The 27,134-nt window shown below is 40.3% G+C and overlaps 1 protein-coding gene across 3 annotated transcripts in view; it reads right to left on the bottom strand.

Moving 5' to 3' along the window:
• The window catches only part of SLC35F1 (solute carrier family 35 member F1), a 368,958-nt gene that overhangs the window by 265,857 nt on the left and 75,967 nt on the right, over positions 1-27,134 (bottom strand). Inside the window, exon 1 of one of the 3 annotated variants that reach the window (XM_081828868.1) lies at positions 6,503-6,858. The exons of the other annotated variants lie outside the window; for them this stretch is intronic. Within the exon in view, the coding sequence (XP_081684994.1) occupies positions 6,503-6,576 (74 nt within the window). The 5' untranslated portion in view covers positions 6,577-6,858. Of the gene's footprint in view, positions 1-6,502; positions 6,859-27,134 lie in introns of those variants that run through there. 3 annotated transcript variants of the gene reach the window in all.

Below are 27,134 nucleotides of genomic sequence, written 5' to 3'. Positions count from 1 at the left end.
TTGTTGGAATCAATTATTTATTTCATCAGATAAAAAAAATTTGGTGGAGGAAGACCCAATAGAGGGAACATGTATGCGAGAGTGCTGAAAAAGTTAATGATGTTCATAAAGCAACGTGGTGACCAAAATAATCAGAGTGACCTGAGTTGCAGCGATGTCACCAAAGAGAAAAGAGAAAGAAGACTAATGGTGTATCACTTGCAAGCCCCAGTTCCCAGGAGAAGTGCACACATTTGAGAAAGGTGAGAAAAGCCAAACACAAATGATTGTTAAGATGCAAGAACTTAATTGAAGGGAAAGGATTTAAAATTACCTAAAATACAGATTGAAGGAATCAAGGTCAAGAAACTAACTGAGTTGGCTCATGAAAGGTATTTAATAAATCAAGACCTTTAAAGCCAACAGTTTTTCTGGGTTAAAGGAGAGCATGATAACAAATTACAGCCTAGGGAAAAGAAGTAGACTGAATAATATCATATACCTTTTTTAAAAAATACCAGCAACAACCTTCCTAATAATCATTTTTATTACACTGGGATCACTTGTAACGGTTAAATGAGGCTGGGGGAGAAACAACCCCCCCACTGTATATAAGTTATTTAAGGTTTGATTCCTATTCTTACTTCTAGTGCCAAAGAGCGGAAGAGAAAAGAAAGATGGCAGGAGGGACAGAAAGGGTAGAGATGTTTGAAGCTGAGGCATCTATTCTCCACTTCCTTGAGCACAGAGATGGGGACACCCTCATGTGTCCAGCCCCACGCACAGTGTCTGACATAGAGAAATCATTAATCAAGGTTTCTGAAATAAATACAATGATTAAATTAATGAAAAATGGACAAACCTACACTTTGGTCATTACAGCTGTAAAATGACCCTGTTGTCACCCTCCTTCTGTTCTCTTTCATTTCTTTTCTATGTTAAAAATTCAATGATTATAGAAATCAGACCTTAAAACATGAATAAAAACTTTGCTCAGGTGGATTGCAAAGATGAATAATGAAAGAAACTAAATGTCTCTGGGTTTATTGGGCTAAATTGAGCATCCAATTTTAATACACTGTGAAACAGTTTACACACACACACACACACTCAAATGCTTCCTCCCAAATAGCTATTTAGATAAGAACTCCCACCATGCTTTATTTATAAGATTTTAGAGTATTCACTCATCATGTACTCATTTGAAGCAGCCTCAGACTAACCAATTGCTATAATAATTCTTTGCTCCAGCACAACCTCCCAGCAGGTCCATCTAAACAATTGGGAGCCTCTACCTCAAAGCTGTGTGAATCCTCCGCTGAAAGTAATAATCTGTAAATTAGCTAACATTATGGTAGACCTCATACCTGGCCTCAAAAGTAATATTTTATGCAAAAATAACTTCTAGTTTAAGACATATATTTACTTAAGAATTACTACTAAGTGTTAGAAGCAGGGAAAAAGAAACCAAGCTTTCAAAAAAAATCATTAAGTGTGAACAGGTGCATTGTAAATCACACCTGCCTCAAAAACATACTAACTTTTCACTTCTCATTTCACTCTATTTAAAAATAAATTCCACGTTGACTGTAACAAATGTACCACTCTGGGCTAATAGTGGGAAAAGTTGTGAGTATGTGGGGAACAGGAGGTTATATGGGAACACTCTGTCCTTTCTGGTTGGTTTGTAGTGAACCTAAAACTGCTCTAAAAAAAGAGAGTAAGAAAGTAAGTAAATAAATAAATTCTAAGGACTTGAATGTTTTACATGGTATCATGAAAAAAATTAAGACCTACTTAGAGGACATTCATTTTCCAAGAGTGAGACAGGGAATGACACTATTATTAAAGATAACAGACTGTTTCTTAAAATACAGATATGAAGAAAGCCTCAAATGGCGAACAGCTCTGTATCACCAGGGATCTCTAATTTTATAAATCCTAGTTGGGAAAATCTCAGGCAACTAGGCTGATTGTTTGGTGTGCAACTCCTAAATATAGGGGATGGCTGTTTTTTCCACCCCCCTCCTCTCTATCCCTAAAGATCTTCACATTCTTCCTTTATTACTCCCAGTCTCCTCTATGTACCTCAACAATTCTCTCCTGTTTTGGGCCTCCTTAGCCAAACTGTGGCATGCTCTACTTGGCTTCTACCTGTTTCTCCAAAGCCACAAAAATGATGCTCTGCTCTTCCATAATGGGTCGGAGCAGACAGCATTCTGGCCAAGGCTATTCCTGTGGCAATGGACCACTGGCTGCAATCAGGAGAAGGAGCAATGGAAGATGCTGACCCGCTGATACTGACAGGAAACACAAAACCGCAAACGCACACTGGACCGTGCAGGTCAATGCCTCGGTCCCAGCCACTGATGCCACCAAAGCACTGCCAGAAAGACCTGCAGACATCCACCTCTTACCACATCTCCTACGACTGTTCTCTTCTCGCCTTACTGTCCTTGTTCTACAAACATGTGAGGCCACTCTAGCCCCTGCAGCTTGGCGTTCGCAATGTGAGTCCCCCAGAGGAAGCATAGTTTTGCTTCCTCACCTCTTTCTAATCTTTAATACATCATCTTCCCCTGAATACCCTTCAAATTGACCTCTTAACACATTTATCCCCTTTCTTTACTTTTATCCATAATACATCACACTTAACGTATGCTATAAACTTACTTTCTCTCTTCCCTCACTAGAAGGGAAGAAAGGAAGAGGGATACAAAGCCCAGTACATAGGAAAAGCTGCATATTATAGTTCCCCCCTTTTTTTAATTTAAATTCAATTAGCCAACATGTAGATCATTAGTTTCAGAGGTAGAGTTCAATAATTCATCAGTTGCATATAACACCCAGTGCTCATCACATCACGTGCCCTCCTTAATGCCCACACCCAATTACCCCATCCCCTGACCCACCTCTCCTTCTGCAACCCTCAGTTTGTTCCCTGTAGTTAAGAGTCTCTCATGATTTGTCTCCCTCTCTGATTTTCTTCCCATTCAGTTTTCCCTCCCGTCCCCTATGATCCTCTGTGCTGTTTCTAATATTCCACATATGAGTGAAACAGTATGATAACTGTCTTTCTCTGATTGACTTATTTCGCTCAGCATAATCCCCTCCAGTTCCATCCACGTCGATGTAAATGGTGGATATTCATCCTTTCTGATGGCCCAGTAATTCGCATTAGCATGTGGAGGCTGTCAAGTGTCATAAAAAAGAGGCATTTTAAACATTTTCAGTCAGGAAGTGTTTTTAACTTTAACTTTTGTAAACATAATATTTTCTCTTGTAGCATTTATTAATAGCCATCAGAACACACAAGCTGGGACACACGAAAACATAACGTCCCTGTTTCCTTTCTCCTTTATTCTTTTTCCTTCATCCCCACAATTCTTTAAGGTCACCAAGGTCATAAAACAAATATAACTGCCCTTTGTGGATCCTCATTCCGCTTGATCTCTACCCTATATATCTAAGTACTTCCTGAAGCATCTCCATCTGTTTACCTGCCACTGGTTTTGTTCCCTCTGCTACTTCTCTGAACACTCCTGGTTCCCTCAGTTGTTTCTTATCTGCCCTTTAATTTTTAATTATATGCACCTCCTGAAGTTAAGTTCTTGTCTTATTTTTCTTCTTTTGCTTTTCTTCTCCTTGGAGAGGCTGATCTTATATTTTCTTCTTTTTTAAGATTGATTAATTTATTTTAGAGAGAGAGAGAGTGGGTACATACAGGAGGGGGTGGGGGGAGGGGCTGAGGAAGAGGGAGAGAGTGAATCTCCAGCAGACTCCCCGCTGAGCGAGGAACCCAACACAGGGCTCTATCCTAGGACCCTGGGACCATGACCTGAGCCAAAATCAAGAGTTCGACACTTAACCTACTGAGCCACCCAGCTGCCCCTGATCTTATATTTTTAAGTTTCGCTTCCGTAATTATCCTCAAGACTCTAACCTAAACCCTGAATTATATTTCCAAAGATCAACTTAGATATGGTCAATTGCTACCTTTTGCAAAAGAACATAGCTTTAAAAAAAAAAAAACCTATATCCTCATCGTCTTAAACTATATTTTCATCCCAAACTCCTTTATTTCTGCCACTAGACACACCATTTTCCCTGTTCACCAGACTTTTAATGTTGGAATTTATCCCTCATGTCTGCTGCTTCTTTCCCCCCCCCATCCTCCCTCGCCCTCATCTGTTAGTGTTCTCATCCTTTGCACATTCTCTCAGATGGTTACTTTGTTCTTTGGGCCCCTTCTTTTCTTCCATTCTTCCAGGGAATATAAAAACAACACGACCGACCCCCTCATCAGGTGTGGTAGCTCTGCTACCAACCAACCCTCCCTCCTTCCTCATTTGCCCCACGTATCCAAGCCAGACTTCACTCCTGCATCTACCTGCTTACTCCACTGTATGAACCATCTCCACTTCCTTCAGTTTTCCACAGACACCCTGCTATCTCTCCATTGACTTATTTTTGCTGATCTCACTAGACTCTCTCCAGAGTTTCCCAGTCTTTTGGAAAAGACTGAAAATTAAAGATAGAAACAATTGCACAAAGAGAGTCTCGTTGATGTTGATTACAATAGGGAAGAAGAAAAAAGCATACTGGACACAGGGAAAACACAGACGCTTATCTCTTAAAGGAGTTTTGTCTCCCAGTTGGTATATTACAGTCAAACTCTATTATATGCATTAACACAATACAGCCAGCCATTGTATACAAAAAAATTAAAAATTCCAGGACATATTTTGGATTTTGCATTTGAATATAAAATCTAGGAATTCAAAAATAAATTTTTAATAAAACCATACCGTGGTACCACATCAAACAAAATTAACTCAAAATGGACCACAAAACTAAACCTAAAAATAAAACTTCCAGAAGAAAACATAAGAGAAAATCTTTGTGATATGCTTGGGTTGGGCAAAGAATTCTTCGAAAAGACAGAGTATGAACCATAAAAGAAAAAATATAAATTGGACTTTATCAAATCAAAAAGCTTTTGCTCTTTGAAAGACATTGTTAAGAGAATAAAAAGACAAGCCACAGACTTGGGAAAAAAAAAACTTCAAAACACACATGTGATAAAGAGCTTGTATCTAGCATAGATGAAAAACCCTTATAGTCCAATCAATAAGAAGACAAATAGCCCAATTTTAATTTAAAAAAAAAAGGAGGGCAAAATATTCACCAGTCACTTTGCCAAAGAAGAAATACAGATGGTCAATAAGCCGAGGCAAAGACACTTACTGTCATTTACTTATTAGAGAAAAGCAAAATAAAACTACAATGAGGTACCGTGGGTGAAAATTCGAAAGACTGACCACACCAAGAGTACTTGGTGAAATGTGGAGGAACTAGAACTCTCCTACGCTGCTGGTGAACACAAAGGAGCACTGCCCCCGTGAAAACAGTGTGGCCGTTTCTTACCAAGTTAAACAAATTCTTACCATATGACACAGCAATCCCACCCTTAGTATTTACCATAGATGAAAGATAATACGTCCAGGCAAAGGTCTGCATATGAATGTTTACAGCGGCTTTCACACAACTGCCGAAAGCTGGAAACACACAAATGTTCATCAACTGGTGAATAGGTAAACAAAAGAACAAAAACTTCTGTGATAAAAAGGAATGAACTGCTGATGCATGTGTCAGCAAGTATGAATCTCGAAGCATTAGGCTAAGACAAGCCAGACACAAAAGGCTACATACTGTATGATGCTATGTATATCCTATTTGTTTCATTCTAGGAAAACCAAAGACAGAAATCCAATCAGCAGTGGCCAGGGGCTGGTGGTAGGAAAAGGGACTGACTATAAAAGGGCACCAGAAAACTTCTGGAGTGATCAAATGTACTGTTATCTCCCAACTCTGGTGATGGTTAACTTGATACCTAAATAGGGTGAATTTTCTTGCATACAAATTATACCTCAATAAACTTAACTTTAAAGAAATCAAGACTTTAAAAAAAAAAAAACAGAAAAGAGAAAGCAAGTATTTTCTTTTCCTTATCCCAATCTCCTTGTTAATTTCTCCCCCAACCATCTTCATACTGAAAATAATTTCTCAGCATTAGCTTAACGACACACTTTTAAATCTTGCAAATAATAAAAACAAGGTTGAGACTGAGTCTGAAATTTTCCTGCTGCAAACAAAAGAGGAGTAAAAATTTACACTACAAAATTTCAACAACTCTGGGATCCACAAAGAGGTTGTTAACAAAACAAGAAATTGAGCAGGGTCACCAAGAATGATGTTAATATTCTTATTTAATATATCCTCAAGTCAGAATGATTTTTTTCCTTAAAAAAAAAATAACACTCATGAGATTAAATTGAACTCCATCTACAAAAGAAGTATAGACACCCACTAAACTAAATATACTATTTATAAATCCACACTGAAATTAGCAGTTCCAGTCAAACTGAACCACTTGCCTGGCCCCAGGGCATTTTTTTTCCACCTCCGTGTCCTGCTCCCTTTGTTCTGTGCACAGGTCGAACCGTCCTCCCCATCTCATTACCTCTGAAATCGGAATCCGTTCTGTCCTTCAAGGTCCATCTCAGACACTGGTAAGTTCAGGATCCTTTCAAACATCCTCAGGATGGAAAGTGTTTGCTGCCTTTCATAAACTGCCACTGCCCTTTATCTGCCTCTCTCTTACACTTTCTAAATTTCTGTGCTATATTTATATGGGTACTGACATAATTCACCTACTGCATTGCAAGCCGCTAAGGCTGGAGCCTGCGTGCGAGTCACAGTCACACCTCCCACGGCGCCGAGCACAGTGCCTCAAAAAAACAGGTACCCAATAAACATGTGTTGAATGACGGAAAAATTAAATTAGACCTTATTTGGTGCTATCATAGAAAATTTGGTGCAATCACAGAAAATGGCCCATTTGAAAATTTTACTGACCTCTATTTTATTTCAAGGTAATAGACTCACTCTAAATAGAGGATATATTCTGGTGTTTTTTAAAAGTGTATCATACTTGTTTGAAAACTGTTGGGTAAAATATACACAAATTCAACTGAAATTCCCAAAGGCCAAAGCTAAAACACTTTGAGCAACAAAATAAAGTGGTATGAATTATAACCAAAAATATAAAATAAATATCCATGAGTCCATACTGACACAATTACACGATTGGATAAATAAATGGAAGACAACAGACAATCTCTCATGCAAGGGAATTCCAAATAATTTCTATAGATATTCCACCCTCAAGGAGGTTGATCATAACTCCCACCCCTAAGTGTGGGCTGTGCAGAGTGACTTCCTTCCAAAGAGTATTTTCTGAAAATGGGAGAGGGAGAAATCTGACACCACCTCAGCCAGTAGATGAAGAGTAAGATCAAGGATGACAAGTCAGGGGCGCCTGGTGGCTCAGATGGTTAAGTGTCTGCCTTCGGCTCAGGTCATGATCCCAGCGTCCTGGGATCGAGCCCCGCATCGGGCTCCTGGCTCGGCGTGGAGCCTGCTTCTCCCTCTCCCTCTGCCTCTCCCCCTGCTCATGCTCTCTCTCTCTCTCTGTATCTCTAGGTCTTAAATTAATAAATAAAATCTTTAAAAAAAATAAAAAAGGATGACAAGTCATATTGATAGTATGTACCTTTGATGTAATGTGAGGAGAATGACACATTTCCTCTCCAAAACACATAACCCCAGCCTCAACATGAGAAAAACATCAGACAAATTAAAGTAAAAAACCTTCTAGAAAATACCTGACCAATGCTCCTCAAAAATGTCAAGGTCATCAAAAATAAATATTAAGTCTAAGAAACTGCCACCACCAAGAGGAGTCTGAAGAGATATGGCATCTACAATTAGATGTTAACCTGGACAAGAGTCTGGAACAAAAAATGGGACATTAAGGAAAACCATGGAAATCTGAATAAAGGATAGAGTTTAGTTCACAATGATGTATAATTATTGGTTCATTAATTGTACCATACTAATGTGGGTTGTCAAAAATAGGGGAATCTGGGTGTGGAGCAAATGGGAGCCCTGTACCATCTTTATAATTTCTCTGTGAAGCTAAAACTGTCTAAAGTTAGAAGTTTATTTATTTTTTAAATACACAAATTTCAAGTGTTAAAAAGTTATCCTGGGGGCGCCTGGGTGGCTCAGTCGTTAGGCGTCTGCCTTCGGCTCAAGTCATGATCCCAGGGTCCTGGGATCGAGCCCCGCATCGGGCTCCCTGCTCGGCAGAGAGCCTGCTTCTCCTTCTCCCACTCCCCCTGCTTGTGTTCCTTCTCTCACTGTGTCTCTCTCTGTCAAATAAATAAATAAATAAAATCTTTAAAAAAAATAAAAAGTTATCCTGAAAACAAGAAACGTTTCTAGGCAATAAAGAGTTGTTATATCACAGGAAATTCACTCTATAGAGAAGAGAAACACATCCCTGGACATATTTTAGCTCAGGGGAAGAGCTGCAGAGGAAGTTTCCAAATACAAATAAAGTTAGTAGTTTTAATATTTACTCTAGGATTCTTGTCTTTAAATGCATCATTTTATTTTATTTTTTTAAAAGATTTTATTTATTTATTTGACAGAGAGAGTGAGTGAGTACAAGCGGGGGGGGGGGGGCAGGAAAAGGGAGAGGGAGAAGCAGGCTCCCTGTTCAGTAGGGGTGTGGGGCTCCATCCCAGGACCCTGGGATCATGACCTGAGCCGAACGCAGAGGTTTAACTGACTGTGCCACCCAGGCGCCCCTAAATGCATCATTTTAAACTTATTGCTTATGATTTCCTTTATCTTAAGTTCACCAAGAAGTAATGTAACTTTATATTGAAAGCCACTGAAAAATGTATGACTTTATTTACAAAGAAATTCACCCTGTGGTCAGCTTTATCAAAAACAAATTCCGGGCGCCTGGGTGGCTCAGTTGGTTAAGCGACTGCCTTCGGCTCAGGTCATGATCCTGGAGTCCCGGGATCGAGTCCCACATCGGGCTCCCTGCTCGGCAGGGAGTCTGCTTCTCCCTCTGACCCTCCTCCCTCTCATGCTCTCTGTCTCTCATTCTCTCTTTCTCAAATAAATAAAGAAAATCTTTAAAAAAAAACAAATTCCACATAAGGCAATGATTGATTTCTCTTTTATCCTTCCCCATTCCAAATAAAGGGACACTATATTTAGCTATTAGAATAAAAAAAATGCTTTACGTTCTTAATTTTCACAACTCTCCTTCCAAAATAAACTGAAAAGAAATTTGATATTGGTAAGATCTTAGGCATTTTCCATTGCTAAAATTATAAGCTTTTTTTTTTCTATCTTAATGAGCTTCCTTGAATAAATTATATCTGTATTGAAGATAGCGTAGTCAAAAGGACAGGGAAAGGGTTGTTTTTTGTTTGGCTGGTTGTTTTTAGGAAGGAAGACAGCAGAGCCTGCTCAGCTGCTCTATAAGTGATCCTCTAGGACCTCTCAAGTCATCTCCTCGCTGGCTGATCTGGAGCAAATCAAGGCTCTGGGCCTCAGATTTCTCATTTATAAAATGAAAAGACTATAATTCACAAATCACTTATCTCTCAACTCTTATAAAAAAAACTGAAGTCTGAGTATTAACTTCACAATTTGCCTTTCAAATAAGTTATGGCGAGCATGATTCCCCAGTAACCCCATAGCCTCTCAAGGGCAGACTTTGAAATTCATGGAAATAAGGATGGGAGTTTCTATCTCTGAACCAGAAATGGTGCTGCACAAGAGAAAACTCATTGGGGCCAGCACCTCTAATTCAACTTTGATTTCAAAATTTGTTTCCCGCTCCCTTGTCTCTGGGAAGAGTCTCCCAAAACTAGAGAGTAGCCTCTCCACAGCACAATGATGCCAGAATTCAGACAGATTCAAAGAGAAGGAAAAAGGAGAAAGGAGAAAGCTTCATATGTTTGAGAGAAGACATATGTTTGAGAGTAAGAAAACTGAGCTTAAGATGATAACCTTAATATTAATATTGCTTGAGAACTCACCAAGGCTGTCACAGACCAGACATTGTGACATAGGACTTGAGTCCCCAGAGATCAGCTTTTCCATTTAAATAGGCACAGATGAATAGTGAGGGTCAGCCCTTAAATATATCATGCCACCAAATTCCTTCTATGCCCACCACTTCCCTCACATCCATCACTTTTATTACCTTAGTTATGTATTTGACAAAAGAAGAGGAAGAAAAAAGATGTTCACAGAGAAATATCCAAATTTTTACTCAGTGATTGTGTTCTCCTTGGTCTCTAGATAGTCTCTAGATTCTCCTCATTGCCAGGCCAGCTTCATGAGCATGTGACATGTGCAGTCACACAGGGCGACACACTCAGAAGGGCCCCCGGGGTTGGCTTATGGCTTTCTTGTCACCGTTTGAACTTCACAATTTTTGAACAAGGGGCTCCACATTCTCAGTTTGCATTGCATACAGCAAATTATGTAGACCATTGCCTTTAGGATCTCTCATTTGGGTCTTCAGAAATTCTTATCTTCATTCTTTCCCTCACATTGATTGAAGACATTTAACCAATCACCTAATGGATGTCATGACTGATCCACAGAATTCCCTATAGGAATAAGCCTATATAGAAATGGTTGAGCATTACTAGAAAAAATTGTCCAACCTGGTAGGCTTGAGCCACTCACATTCATGTTTTCCATTCTCTGCCCAACACAGTCCATAATCCCATATTTCCCAGTCCTCTCTCTCTCCATTCTCAACAATAGCTTTTTCATCAGTTTCCTTAAAACCCTATTAGTCTTCCCTCTCATCCTCAGGTGAGACCTTTCCTTTTTCTTCATAGATGTCCTCTAGCCTTCTCAGACTCAACATCACCCAAACAGCAGTCCTCACCTTCCCCTTCAAGCCTGCCGCTCATACAGTGACAGTCATCACTTTCTTTTCATTGTCCAAACAAGAAATATGGTCCGCATTTTTGACCCTCCTCCACACCAAATTCATTTCCAAGTGCTGCCATCTTAATATTGATTTGAATCTGTTCACGTTTGTCCATCCCCTTTGCCATTGTTTTAATTAAAACACCCATAACAATTCTCTTGGTTTACCACAATAACATCCTAATTGGTCCCCATGTTTCCAGTCTAAATTTTCTTCCTGATCATCAAATGCATTTTCATTCTGTAGTCATAAAGATTTTATTTAAAAATCTGATCATGTTCTATAATACATGGAAAACAAAAATGCCACAAATTCTTCTCACTCCTGTATGTATGCCTTTTTGCAATACAGTTTTGTCAGTCCTCCCTTTCCCTCAAGAGGGGAGTCTACTCCTTTTCCTCCTCAATTATGGGCCAGGCTTGTGACTTATTTTGACCAACAGAATGTGACAGAAGTACGATACTGTGGGAGTTCTGAACTCAGCCTCCAGACGTCATAGGGGTATGCAGGTTTCTGATGTTACTCAGGACTCTATGCTGGTTGCTGGAGAAATTTCTTTCTGTGTGCTAGATAGAAGGTTTTACTTGCTCACAGATTCTAAAATGGTTTTCTCTTTTCAACATCCCATCTACAACATCCTGAAGTAGGACACTGTGAGTTATCTTTGATCCTTTCCTCCACTTTATCCTCCATATTCAATTTCTCTACAATCCCATCACTGCTTGTTTCAAAAGCAAATCTCAGATTTGTCCTTTCACCTCAATCCCCAATGCCACCACCTCCCCTGAGTCTAGGTCCCTAACTAAATTAGAGCAGCAATTCCTCCGCTAGTCTCCAGGCTCTACCCTTATGCCCTCCAAACATTTTAAGTATAGCACTCAGACGGATTTTCTTAACAAGTCCCCTGTTATTTCTCACACACACAGAAGTCTGTAATCATCACCTATGTCCCATTTCATGAAGTCAATACTTTCTACTTCACTTTCAAGAGTTCCCCGTAATTCCTCCCCACAAGTCTACCCAAATTTATTTCCTAGGTTAGGTGTCTGCCACTTTTTAAAGTACGGGTTATGCACTTCGCTTTTAGGAAGAACTACATGAGTACCCATTTTCACTACAAAAGATATCCAAGGAGGACTTGGATAAATATCATTCAGCATTGATTATGCAGCAAGCCCTATAGGCAGTGTGTACCTTGAGCAGCGAGAGTGGCCACCGCCAAGCTCTTTCTCCTGGAACTGCCTTAGCTTTGAAATATGTCTATGAGCCTCTGTGCTTCATCTTGATTTATTTTGTGCAACTATTAGCAAGATGGGTCCCAAGGTATCAGAAAAGCCTAAGACAGGTTATTTTGGGGGTCTGGGAAAGCTCAAAAATTTTTCCATATAAATTAATGGTAATTGCTTCTTAACTTTATGCCATTTCATCTCAGGAAAGATTTCATAGGAATACTCTACTTTCCAACAGCGGTAGAAACCTGTAGTGTCCCTTTGTGTACACCCTCTTCACCATATTAGCTCAATTTTCTCAGCTACACAGGAAGTGCTCAATCATATGCGCCTGCCCTCTGTCAGTTATGGACACAAGTTCATCTATGCTTTGCTCTCTTCTAATCCCTTCTTCTGGAAGCAATTCGAATTCTACTTCTGTAACTCCTGGACCCTAAATTAGAGACATGATGCTAATCCTTGTTCTACCCAAAGTAGTTGTTTATAGCCAGATGAATGACTTCAGTTTCTGCATCTGTACTCAGGGGATTGAAACTTCTAGCTGGCTCATTTGAAATTTCAGTAATTCTTTCAAAATTCTAATCCAGATCCAGCCCTTTCTCCTGGGCTTAACTTCCTCCACGTTGGTCAAATACTTATGTTCTAAATGTTTCCTTTGTGATCATTTCCCTTTACTTTCCAATCATCTGGTATATTTTTGGGAGTTGGGCACCATGTCATATCTTGCTCAGGTAACCCTATGACACTAGGCACATAATTAGCAACCAGAAGAGTCCAACTTGCAAACTAGTGGTTAGAAGCAGATACCACACAGACTCTGCATCCAATAGGAGGCAACTGGTGTTCAGTTTCAGTTCAATATAATAATTATAGCATGACACATCTTAATAAATGATGTCTCTGAGAAAGGGACTGAAAATGGAGACACTACAAGGACGCACTATGGGTAGTATAAAAGGCAAAGAAATATCATGTCTGTTTTCACTGAATCTTCCAATGTGCCAGAGGCCAATCTCTGATATTGTTTCAAATGCTGTGATATTTGTCTAACATTTTAAAAACACTCTCCACTGAGAAAAAAGACATTATGGTGAGTTAGAGCCATCATGATAAAGGGTGCAATACAAATAGGATGAGTGTTTTGTTCAAATGACTCTTCACTGAAGACAAATTGCAACCAAATCGAACAATATCACCACCATCCAACTATTACATAAAAATACACCTACATTTTCCCCACTAGTGTTGCCCAAGGGATTCAATCTGAAATAAGCGACTTAAAATGGATGAGGTTAGAGTCACTTAGGATAATATATTATTCTGTGCACTACAGAATATGAATCAACAAGTATGGAGCTATGGGAAAGATGTATAAAAGAGTAATTTATACTTAAAAACAATATTAAATTTTCAGAACTTTCTCTCCTTTCTCCCACTTCTCCAATCCATAATACATATATATAAGAATGTTTCAACACATAGTAGGTGTTAATTATCTTCCAATGATACTAATTGAATACAACTATTCAGAGTAAAAAGAAATCTTCTAACTTGCTTCAACTATCAATTTCTATATTTATATCTTATTACTCTTTATTAACACTTATACAGAAGATGTATTGAAATGATCACACCACAAACATGTTTCATTATTTGGCACTGAAAATATCAGTTAAGGATTTATTTACTTAACTATATAAAAAATATATGTACATATGGATAACATGATGTACTGACAATGTAAAATACCAGAGGCACCATATATTTCAGTATATCTATTCTAATATCAAAACTTTATTTGTTCAAATCCCGTGCTGGGGAGTACTAAACCTTGGTCCATTTCACATTATGGAAGCCATGTTATAAATTTATACATGCAAAAGATTAAAACCATTGTCTTTCAGGGTAAGAAAAAAGATATGTGGAGGCAGCAACACCATTGGGTTTGTTTGACCTGACACATTCAACTTAAAGAGCTGAAATTGTTTTAAATGATTTTATGTCTGCTGTGACAGTCCTCATCAAGCGCTATTGTTACAAAGAAATTGGAATTCTCTGTCATGGCGTGTGAATTGGAATGTCCTCAAAACTGCCCAAGTTGAGAAGGAGTCACTAAAGGTCAATCAAACTAGGATGTGTGTAGCATAGCTTAACAATACACGTTTGGACACCATGCAGCTGCAACTGGTCCCATTAGCCACACATCACCGGCTAGCTCCATGGGGTCAGTAAGAGCATGAGATTTTCTGGAGGAGATTTTGCTACACAGTATTGCTCATCATTATGCTTATTAAGAGAAACAGTCAAAGATTTCTGTAAAACCATTATGTCTACATCCCAAAGCATGAAGGCCTTAGTTTACGTAGAAAGGCATGTTTAAAATAGCCTTACCTAAAGCAGCTTGGCATTAACAACAACAACAAAGATGTGTATAATTTGCCAATCTACAAAGTGCTCTGGACAGACGCAAAGAAATCAACACATATAAAAGAGTCATTTAATCTCATAACAGCCCTGTAAGGTAAAAACTATTATGCCCAGTTTCAAATGATACAGAGAAGCCCAGAGAGATTGAAGGATTTATGCAGCTAGTAAATGATAGAGATAAAGTCTGTCCTTTGATTACAAGTCTAATACTCCTTCCACTTAAAGAATCTAGATTCTGATAATGACCACTTATGAGGCACCATATGAACAGCCACCGTGGCTCTTTGGGCTAATGCTGGAGGACTTTAAAAGCAAAGTGTAAAGTAATGATAAGGCCCACTGACTTCTTTATGCATTTTTAAAAATTGATCTTATATCAAGTTGCCATTAACTACTCCACAAGAAGGGCTCACTACAGTCCAGTCCCTCTCTTATTATGATGATCTTAGAAAACAAAATGAAAAGGGAACTTAACTTCAAGCACTTTATTTAATGAGCAGAGCTTACATAAGTGTGCAGAAATAATACCCTAGAGCTATTTTATACAAGAGCCACAAAAGATCTACCACAGATGAGTGACAGAAACATAATTAGTACGAGCTCATGCAGTTGCCAAGTTGCTATTATTTAGAAGAGCACTCTCTACTTCAAGTTGAGCTTTTGCTACCCACTGAATATCACAGTCACCAGAAACTGAAGAATGGTAGCCCAAGAACAGATGAACCTGCTATGAATTCCTGGGAAGCACTGCTGAGAGGTCCCTAATGAGAAGCCACATGCCTACCCTGGGTTGCCTTTGATGCTGCAATGTGACAAACACACCAAAAAAAAAAAAAAAAAAGAAAGAAAGAAAGAAAGGAAAGAAAGCAAAAGGAGTAGAATTGTTCCTTTCTTGGGAAATTGAGCACGAAGACAAAGGCACTCAGTCAAGTATGGACTTGCTTGCCCTTTGTCCATACCCTAGATCACATCCTGCTTGCAGTTTTGCTCCAGGCTCAGTAAAGGCCCCAGGGACTCATCCTACAGTGGCCACTGGATGTAGTCTATGCTAACAGTTTCTGTGAGGTCTAGAGTGAGCCAAACTAAGCAAGACATTGAGTCTATGTTCTCTCTCCTAGATGAGCTCTTGAAGCTACTCTAATTTTTCCAGAAATATTCTAAGGAAGGAAAGACCAGGGAAGGAGGGAGGTATTCCACAGATCCCACTCTCTAAGCAAGCCTGTGTGCTTCTAGGTGAGGGGTGAAGAGACGAAGTCAGCCGCCATCTGGATATCTTGAGCCAGCTTCATGCTAAAAACCACCTTGCAACTTCACCACAAGAGTGGTCTTGTTGAGGGACTTATTTGTTGTTAATAATGGTAATGGTGGAAATTTTAAGGCGGGGGATGGTGGAGAGGGGGCAGGAATGGCTTGGAGCCTTTTCTTTTTGAAAATATTCATTAAAAGGCATGCCTTTTAACCTTGAAAGCACTATTGTAAGTTTAAAAAAAAAACCTCTTGGATGAGAACCCAGGACACCAGCAAAGAATCCCATGCAGATTAATTCAAGCACTAAGCAAATATTAACCCGCAAACGTGGTGCAGGCACTGACTCCACGAATCCACGTGGCTTGGAACCAATGTCATTCTATAAAAACAGAAGTTCTTGCACAAAGAATATTCGCGGTTTAACCCTAAAATGTTGATTTAAGAAATGAATTCTATTCAACCTAAAAGGAATAGGACATAAATTATGCTACTTCATCCTCCCACCTTTTCTGATAAACTAGACTGGACAAAATTGTGTTTTTAAATGTGTAAAGGACTTCCAGAATTCAGATTCCGTAGCCTTTACTTAAATCAGTATTTCTGTGGGAAATAATATTACACAATGAATGACTTTTTTTTTTCTTGTGTTCTGCATGAAACAGTAAATATTAGGCACGCCATTTCCCCCAAGGATTGAAATGACATGAAAGAAGAAGCATGAATGGTGATAGTTGTAGCTATAAAAACACTCACTCCAGACACAGGGGACTGGAGGCCTGATGTCCTGAGGCTGACTTAGAAACATCCCAAGGGAGAAACCATGAATGCTGGGGTTACAGAAGGGCTCCTACGAAATACAGCATACTGACTCCAAGACTAAGGTGTGGGAAAGAGCAAGGGAAGAACTAGATTCTCGAGCAGTAGAACACACTGAATAGGAAACCGGAGAATGGGTCATGTTTTAGAAGTCAGTTAGATCTCAAAAAGCAGGTGTGACCATGCATGTTGCGGTTTCCTTGATAAAAGCATCTTCAGAGAATTAGATTAGCTTTGTAAATCATCTTCCGACAAAGTACGTACAGACTTCTTTAGCAAGTAGCTGGATTTCCAAGCTGTTCAGGGCTCTCCGAGAGCCATCAGCCATATCTGAAAACCCTTGCCATACACCAAAATGTACTAGTAGAGTCCTTGCCCTTGAGGAGTTTTTGGTCTAATAGAGAGGTGTGGGGATGGGGGGAACCCTGTCTTCAAGGAATTCAGGAGTGGGATGTGATTATTTCCTGCTGAGGAAACAAGGACTTTTCATTTAGGCAGACCCCTGGGAATTGAGGTCGGATATAAATTAAAGACTAGAATTGAGGAAATGATGTTTATAGAGAACACTGAGAACACAAGCTCAGCTGGGGTGAATGGGTGAAAGAAGCAGGGAGAATTAAAAGTGGAGAAAGTCAGCCTGTGGATCAACTAGGACACAGGAAGCCTCCAGTTTTAGTGCCGGAATTTCTAGGCAAGTGTGTGTCCTACTACTTGCTCTTTAAGCTGCTATCTGATTATAATATACCCTCTAGCCCATGCAGATGAGCCTCAGAGGGACGCTGGTGCATAAGGCAACCAAGATGCCCTCTTGCTTGTTCTTAGTCCATTTTTACCACGTCTGTGAGTCTAAACACTTGCTCTAGGACACATGGCTACATCTCCATTTCTGCTTCCTTCAAATTCAGTGTCCCTCTGACTCTCCCTGAGAGGGACATAGCAGCTCCTTCAGCTTTCACTTGGCCTCAAATTCTGCTCCCACCGCACTCCACAGCCCCAGCCTCAAGAGAAATCCAATGCTGCTTCCTGTCCTGACCACACCCACCCAAAAAGTTATCTCATAACAATTGGGTTTCAAGGAGATTACATGTGTGAGTTCCGGTTTCGAAATCTGATTGTCACAATTATTCCCAGGATACTGTTTCTGTGTTTACCGATTCTTGTTTTCAAAACATTACCATGGTTAATACATCCTAGCATCCTGTGGGTTTCTTGTACATTTAGGGCCCACCATTTCTCACAGGTCATTCAGAGCCCAGTGTTAGGTGTACACCAGTGAAATCCTCCCAAACTACTGCAGCCCATGAAGAGGACACCCTTCCACGAATCCTGATAGCCGTCAAACTGTAGGGCATGTTTTGAAATCTTCATAATAGTGAGTAACACATACTGAGTGTCCACTTTGTTCTGGTGTGTTATATACAATGCTTTGTTTTATCCTGGGCCTACAAGATATGTAATATTACACCCATTTCACAAGTGAGGAAAATGAAACTGAGAGATCAGCTAAGATAATTTAGCTAGTAGAGACTGATTCAAACTTCAGTGTGAGCCAAAGGTGTTATTTTTCCCCACTATGTAGCAAAAGCAGTCTTAGATGATTTTATAGTATTTTTGTGTCCTGTAAGTCTCGACTGTAAATTCCCATTGCTCTGAGTTTGTCTGATACCCAGTACAGTGTTAGGTATATTGTGGGTGCCTGATTAACTAATTATGCACATAATATACAGCGTGACTGGAAAATCCCTGTATAAGTGAAAGAAACAACGAATGCCACAGAATTTTACTTTGATCCACAAACGGTTGGACAGATTGACACAGAGCCACTACAGTAAGTACGACTACAAGACAATAAAACAACAGAATCAGTCAATTCAATGAGAAAAATGGCAATCAAAGTGGCTCTAAGACATCGCGTGAATCAAAACTGACGCCATGAGAGTTTCAACGGGCTACGCTGAACCTAGCGTCCTGGTTGTATTTCTCCCCAGCACTAGCACAGCCTCACAGAAGGGGTGGTAGATACTGAACAGGAGAAATGCACTTTCTCATTTAGAGACATACCCACCCCAGAAAATAATTACACAAACTTACTTTTTTAAACATCTTGCCGTTTTATTGATTTGCCTGGACTGAAAATATTGTGGTTTCCCTTTACTCAAGATAAAGGAAGTATGTCTCCTCTCGGGGGAATTCAGCCTAAATAGAAATTATGACATCTTACCCCATCTGACCTTGTAATGCATACACTGCAGATCAGTGTTCCAAGGCCTGCTGCCCAGTCTCCAAAGCTCCCCCAAGAATGTCATATACACAGAAAGCTGACACCTGGATGAGCTTCAAAGTCCCCACATGGGCAGTGGGGTGAGCTCATCACATCAGGCTAAAAATCACCCTTTGTTCACAGTGTCACATCTTGGCTTAGTAGGAGATGGTTTCGTCACAATCACATCCATTCACGAGGGGAGAGCACTGGGGTCTGCACTGAACAGCTCTTCATTGAGCTGCAGAAAACAGGGAAATAGCTGCCATGCTTTCCCAGTGATGTTATTAATATTTAAGTGCTGTTCTCGGGCGGGGGTGGGGGGGACATTAGGAACCCAACTCCAAGAAGGGTCTGACCTATTTGCATGATTATTGTGGCACTAAATGAACTAACTGCTAAAAAATTAAAAAAAAAAAAAAAAATCACATCCACCCAAATTCTAAGTAACCACCAGAGAAGGCTGGTTTTGGCAAAAGATGTTGCTTACAAAACTTGCAGCTTCTACTGCGAACAACATAAAAGATTCTACATCTAAGTGGAGTGCTTAACAGTTTGGAAGAGTAGCACTCATTTCTATTCTGCTGGTTGGACGTTATTAATAAACGAGGATAGTAAGTAAAAACACCTGTAAAATGGCACCTACCTCTGAATTCTGAGTTCTCACTGTATCGCACCCTTCTTGTGCAATTATAGACAGCTAATGAAGTGAAGCAGAGTCTCACTTCAGGGAGGTTAAGCGATTTGCCGGGAACCACTTAGCAAGTTAGCAAGTATAAATAAGGACAGAAGCAGCGGGATCCTTCAATAACGCTGGGCCCACACACCAAGCATGGCATCTCAGCTAAGGTTTGCCCCATTAGGACAAAACTGGGAAAGGTCAGCCAACAGTTTGGTAATCCTTCCTGCTGTGGTCGCCATGAAGACTCTCACAGTCACGTATCCTGAGGGTCTTTTCTTCTGTTTATTTTATCTTGTTTTCCTTCTCCCAGTTACTGTGAGAGCTTCCGCATGCTGTCTCCTGTGAGAGCTTCACGTTCAGGAGGAAGATCGATGAAATGACAGTTGCTAAGTTTATTAAAAGGTAAACGGTATCACAAGTCTTCACTCGGTAAATGAATAACTATCCATTTCCTTGTCATTTTCGTCTCCTTTTCTTTGGCCCCTGCTTCTTTTTCCTCTCTATCTTAGTCACAGATAGTAGATGTAATAGTGTATCACTTTTGGTAATATTATAATCATATATTATCATATCATATCATATAATATTATGGAAATCCTTTCCTTCCACATTTCTTTCTTTTAAAGTCCATGCATGCTATCAACTGTGTTGTTAACATTACAAATATTAACATCATTTTTTAAAACCTTATGATATATAAAAGGTTCACTCTGAAAATGCAAAGTAATTTTTTCTTCTTTTTCTGATGGGTTTATAAAAAGCAGAGAAAAATAAAGACATCTGATATCTCTTATCTCTTGGCTCGGTGCTTTTGGACTATATCAGGGTTTCTCAAACATGGCACTATTGACATTTTGGGCCAGATAACTCTATGCTGTGCAGACTGTCCTGTGCATTGTAAGATGTTTGCCACATCTCTGGGCTCTACCCACTAGATGCCAAGAGTAATCCCTCCCCCTGAGTTCTAATAACCAGAAATGTCTCCAGACATTGCCAAATGTCCCCTGGGGGGCCCAAATCAGCCCCAAACGAGAACTCCCCTAGATCATACTGCTGGTCATCCATGTGTTTGCATGCCTTGGGGAAGAAAGGAAATGATTTTGAGTTTTTTAACGTGTCATTCTTGAAGCAGGGATGAAGATGGGGATCAGTGAGGTGAGAGATTATTTTCTTTAATAACATCTGCTCACCTCACATTGGTCTGGAGAGAATTGCTGTGAACACCACAAGATTGGTTAAAGGATTCTGAGTTTCTTGGAGGAAAAATAAAACCCGAAAAACAGTAACAAAAGCACCGAAGAGTAACATGTTTTATACAACATGAGGGGACTGAACCTAACAGAACCATAGGCGTTTTCAGACATTTGTAAATGTTAACAAGCTAACGTTTTTTGGCATTTACTTATTGATATGGCCTAATAAAATGGTTTAAAAAATTATTAAAAATAAGAGTTCATTTTCAAAATATTAGAAACCACTTTTACATTCTCTTGTCTTTACCACAAGGATGTACTAGTCAGCTCTAGAAATATGTTCAAGAGCATTTCACAAACAACTAATTAACCTTGCAGTGCATTAATACTGAAGGAATCACTGTCATCTCTTACTGAGGAGGCAGATGTAAAGACAAGTGGCATTGCTATTCTGAAATACTGCAAACTAAGAAGAGGCTCTTAAATAGAAGATTTTTATAGCAAAACATCAATAATCCTCAATTTATATGTAGGTCCAGGATATAGAGACCTTCTTGGACCACAGAGAAAAATTTGCCATGTCTGATTCTGGAATTAGCACTCAACACTTTTTCTCTGGGCTATCAAAATTAAATTTAGTTAGGATTTTCTTTTTAGACAATGTCCACCTATAAAAAGTGTACCTTATTTTTAAGAGAATCCCAAATAAGAACATGAGCATCACATATGTGTGTGGTTGTGTAACAACACGCCAGCTGGTCCTAAGGGTTAACTTGCTTCCAGTGGACACACTCCTCACTTGCTGACTAAGGCCCTTGATCTGTTACAGAACTAATTTACTTTCTTTGAGATCTGCAGACCACTGGCCTTGGGGAATGAAGGACCAGAACGTTCCCAGGCCACAGGGGCCAGCAAGTCTATTTGAAGGCCCCTTGGCTTTCTGACTAGCCCAGCAATCTTCTAGTAAAATGTTTTTCTTTTTTAAGGTCACACAAATGACTTTAGTGACCTCCCTTTGCACATCTGTAGACCCTGCACTCCTTTGCAGAAAGAACAGAGTACTCTTACACAGCCTGTGGGTACCAAGGAACCAGACCTTCTTGCAAATCCCCCCCACCCCGGGGCACCAAGGAACTAGAACTTCTTGCACAACCTCCGAGCACCAAGAGAACTCTGGCATCATCAAATCTGCACATAATCAAGAAATGTCACAGACCACTGCACTCCCTTAACTGATTAAATCCCTTTAAAAACCCCTGGGCCAGGCAGAAACCTCGGAGTTGGCCCCTGGACAAGGGTTTGCCTTCTCCCCGGGTGGCCAGCCTCCTGAATAAAGCTCATATTCCTTTCCGGTCCAAACTGGTCTCTTCATTATTGGCCTTTCGAATGACAGGCAGCCCATCTTAGGTTTCCTTCGGTAACAGTTTCTATCTTTGGTGGTCAACTGTGAAATACACAGTCAATAAATTTCCAAATGCTCACTCCCCTAGCATGCAAATTTCCTTCTAAATAAAACAACAAAATTTCTTTGTCTGGCAGCTGGATGCCCAAGACTAGGACAATTTACCCTTGAGAAGACAAAGGTGGGACATAAATCTAAGAGAAAATATCGGAAAATATGGTTGGACCAATTTGGATGACAAATCTTTAAAGAAAACGAGAATAAAATTTATATTGAAGAACTGAGGTTGTCATTTCGAAAGTACTTTTACTGAGTGAATAATTATAAGCGCTCCAGAAAACAGCAAAGAAGAACGAACAGAGGATGTTAAAGTATTTTATGGAGCTGTAGTCAAAAGATGACTGAACTTGGAGAAGTCAAACTGCTGTCTAATTAGCTCTGTGAACCTGGGCAAAATTGTCTAATCGCATTAGTGTGGGGCACAGAAATGAAAAAGAAGAGCACGTCAGTGATTTCAATATTCTTTGTACCTACTTTATTTTTTCAAAACAGTCCCTCTGAGTTTTCCTTAAGATTTAAAAATGGAGAGATGGAATTTTATTACTGATGGGACTCTGCCCATTACCTCACAAGTAGCCTGGATTCCTTGATACACTCTCATTTGACCATCTGTAACACTGGAGCGAAATGTCTAATTTTAGAGAATAAAAGAATACAAGGAGCTTTAGGCTCTCTTTCGCCTGCCTAATCTCTCTATCCCTTCCCCCTGAAGGTGGGAGCCAGGTCTTGTCCGAGTCTGCCGCATCCCAAGCATGAGCACAGTGCCTCGCACATAGCGGGCACTCAGAAAACATTTGTAGAATAAAGAAGCAATTCTGTGCATCAGATCCAACACCACGTATCTTTCACTTGATTCGCTGGTCACTGGTTAACTGACTACACACACAGGAAGTGACAAATGGCGCTCGGGGCAGCACACAAGTGCCGTGACAACACAGATTTTTTAAGGGCTACCAGTATTTTAAGTTCTCCAATGTGGCATGTTCAATAATTAGAATATTGCCATCTGAAATTCTTCAGCTAGGTCTTTAGTTTCTACTAACAGAAACGAAAACATGAGCAGAAGAGCCAGATACTGAGGAAAAGTACAAAGAAAGCAACTCCCGCGGGAATTTGGACAGTGGAAGAAAAATATTAAAGATTGTTACTCCCCGCAGCAATAGACAGACTTTTCAAACTGAGGCTGCTACCATCTGCACTTGCCACTGGCCATCTGCTTGGGTCTAATCTGGTCTATTGCTCGCAGTGAATGTAAGTTTAAATTCTGCTCTTCTAAGTAAATTCCAGAAAAGGTTCTCTTACCCTTTTCTGAATTGTGAGCTAAGTTTTCATCCTTGGACTATTTCAGCAAAAGCATTAAAATGCTCCCATAAGATCAGGCTGCTGGCCCAGCTCGCAACAACCACCCATGAGTGCCAAATGAGGAAGGCGGCCACATACTCTACCTCTGGTAGTAAACCTCCTCATGGCCCAGCCTCTGCTTTGTTTTTAAATGTCAAACCTGCAATTAAGTATTGACACCAACATATCGATATCATACATGGGTGTGGGAGGCAGAATTCTAAAATCCCCCGTCAAATTCCAGCTCCCTGATGTGCATGCACCACATAACCCTCTTCCCTCGAGTGCAGGTGGAGCCTGTGAATATGATGGGATAGTCTTCACCTTACTCAATTACTGTTATGACGGTCAGCAGACCAGACACGATTGGAAGTCGGAGAGAAGCATGCCTGCTACCCTGAAAGACAGAAACCCTCTCTGTGGTGAAAAGGCCTATGGAGACCATAGAGGCTGCAGTTGCTGAAGGGGCCTCTGGCCAACAACTGGCAAGAGAAAACCGGGACATCAATCCTAAAACCACAAGAAACTGAATTCCCCAATGTGAGCTGGGAAGAGGACCTCCAGCTCCAGTTGAGAATTGCAGCCTGACCTAGTGAGATCCTGAGCAGAGGACCCAGTTAAACCCTATCTGCACTCCTGACCCACAGAAATGTGAGAAAAGAAATGGTGCTGTGTTAAGTCACTAATTTCGTGGTCATTTGTTACACACCAATAGCAAGCTACTACAAAGAGGAAAAAATCATGAGCAGATTATGAAATCATGTGAATGGGCAGAGTGCTGGAGAAGTTAAATTCAGTATACATAATGAGAAGGGATGGGCTCCAGTGTCCTTTAACACTCAGAGTTATACTTGGCATGGAAACACAGCCATCAAATAATGAATGGGGCTACAACAGAGTCATTGCCCCCGTGGGGATTATAGCTACGTGGCAGAGCACACACTTTCCACTGCCTAGCACAATATCTGGCATATAGCAGATGGTCAATAAATGGTGTTGCTGAATTAATACATAGTGAATAAATAAGCTTATTTATTAATGAATAAAATGTTGTCTTAAGAACTAAGAAAACAGTGAACATATTTATTTGATGACTGAGTATACACTTCATAAATCTGCAGCACCTTTAAAGTTACTACCATGTACCGGGACACCTGGGTGGCTCAGTTGGTTGAGCATCCACTCTTGATTTAGGCTCAGGTCATGATCTCAGGGTTGTGAGACTGAGCCCCTGTGTCGGACTCCACACTCATTGAGGAATCTGCTTGGGATTTTCCCTCTCCCTCAGCTCCTCCCCCAACTCGTGCAGGTACGCTCTCTCTCTCTCTCTAAAATAAACAAATAAATAAAATTTTTAAAAAGTTACTGTGTACCGTGTACCATACACATAACAGAGTGGTTAAAGAACTTCTCATTTCAAGAGTTACCTCTGGGACTGAATTCAGGGGTATGGGTACAGAAGAATATTTGCTTTTTATTACGTATACTTCACATCTTTGGAAATTTTTGCAATGAGTATTAAGTTTTTAATAATAAAAGATACACTCTAACAATAAAAATGTTCTATCTAAGAGCATGCCTGGAATCAGACACTTTAAAAAATTTCAAACTGCAAGAGGAAAACCTTTTCATTGTAACTCTCAACAATTTGCCAGACATTTATAGTAATGATGAGCAAGCTGCTCGGTTGGGACAGCACATCTCTTTGAGGGCCTCTTTTACTAGTTGTTCTAGGGATGCAAAGAAGCAATATCCAAAAAACAAACCCCAAAGTGATAATAAGGATAAGAATTACAATTTATTGAGTCTACGATGTGCCATGCATTGTGCTAAGTGCTTGATGGATTGCCTTACAAATTTTCCCCTAAAGGAGTTTGAAATTTATTTGAAGAAATCCAATATAATTATAAAATAATAACTTACAGTAATAATTAACAATTGTAGGCAGCATATATGAGCCAAGATTTGCTGGGCTGTGTATGGCCGAGGCAGCAAGTGAAATTGAGAGAAAGAAATGATCCGCAGGGAATGAGGCCCAGGGGCAGCTTGGTGGCAGAGCTGGGAGGAGCTCTGGGAGCCAACCTGGCTGGATCAGAGGGTACAAATGGGGGAGAAGGGGCAGTCTAGGGTGGATGATGGCTGGCTGGTGCTGCAGTGGGCTTGGCGGGCCAAGTGAGGAAGTTTTTAGTTCATTCCAATCCAAGTCAATATTTATTTATTGTATTTGGAGGAATCCCATGAGTTACAGAAAACTGCTAAAGGCTTCTAAAGCCAAAGTGGTTTAAGTAGATTAACTTGTCAGAGGTAGGGATATTGAACAGGCTGGAGAGGAAAACGGGGCGGTGGGGAGAGCCTTCAGGGGGACCCAGCAGCGGTCCCACACAGGGAAGAGGAGCCAAAAATAGGGCAAAATAGTAAGACTGGGAATGTCTAGAGACACCATGAAGGACAGATTGAAAGGAGATGGTTTGGAGAGCAGCAGAGAAAGAAAAAGTAAAGACACTGTGGTTTTAAATCGATGTGACTGGGGGAAAAGTGGTTTCGTTGACAGGGATAGGGAAGACATCTTCCGTGGCTCCCACGATTTCTAGAGTAACAGTCAAATTCCTAAGCGTCCCACTGAAGGCTTCCTCCTGCTTTCTCTCTGCTGCACAACCCCGAGCACGTGAGCAGGCATAAACACACTGGGACCATGCCACGGGCAGTCCTCTGAACACAGGGGGCCCTTCCACTCCCCCTTGCCTTTCCTCCCCTTCTCTGTCTTGGCTGTCTTCTGCTCAGACTTCAAATGTCTCTCTGTGTCTCCTCTGGAAACCCTTCTCAGACCCACCAGTCTAAGTCAGATGACTCTTCTCTTGTCCTACTCTAACACCTGTGAATAAATACCTGTCACAACATCCAGCAAGTTGCTTAATTGTTATGTGCTTGTCTGTTTCTCCCTGAAACAGACTGTGAGCTCCCTGAGAGCAAGCACTATATGTGATTTGATTTTATATAGTCAGCAACTAGAACTATCCCTGACACATGGCAGACACTTAATAAAATTTGTTGAATGAATTCTGAATTGAGTTGATCTGAATTTTAGGTGATGGTAGGGCAGACTCTAGTATGATTAAAACCTTGTGTTCCAAATGCTTAGCATATGTCCTAAGGATTTAAGTTTCAGACAATAAGCAAAATAGTCACAATTTAACCAAGTACTTTGAATCACTGCTAAAACTCTCTGTGATAAAAAAGAAACTCTGGATGCTAAATGGAACCCCAAAAGTTTCTGCTGATATTATCTCCACAAGAGCATTTAGAAGGATCACTCAATTTCAAGATTTGAAATGAACAAAATAAAAACTTCAAAATAGTGCTCTCCAGACACCTAAATTATCGTGTGTAATCATCATCTTTCAAAAAGAAATGAGGGCGCCTGGGTGGCTCAGTTGGTTAAGCGACTGCCTTCGGCTCAGGTCATGATCCTGGAGTCCCGGGATCGAGTCCCACATCGGGCTCCCTGCTCAGCGGGGGGTCTGCTTCCCCCTCTGCCCTCTTCCCTCTCGTGCTCTCTGTCTCTCATTCTCTCTCTCTCTCAAATAAATAAATAAAATCTTTAAAAAAAAAAAAAAA

This window comes from Leptonychotes weddellii, chromosome 8 (genome assembly GCF_054177405.1).
Source record: "Leptonychotes weddellii isolate Sample4059 chromosome 8, ASM5417740v2, whole genome shotgun sequence".
NCBI classification, from domain to species: domain Eukaryota; kingdom Metazoa; phylum Chordata; class Mammalia; order Carnivora; family Phocidae; genus Leptonychotes; species Leptonychotes weddellii.
Note: the sequence above shows the minus strand (reverse complement) of the source record. Positions and strands in the feature narration are given on the sequence as shown.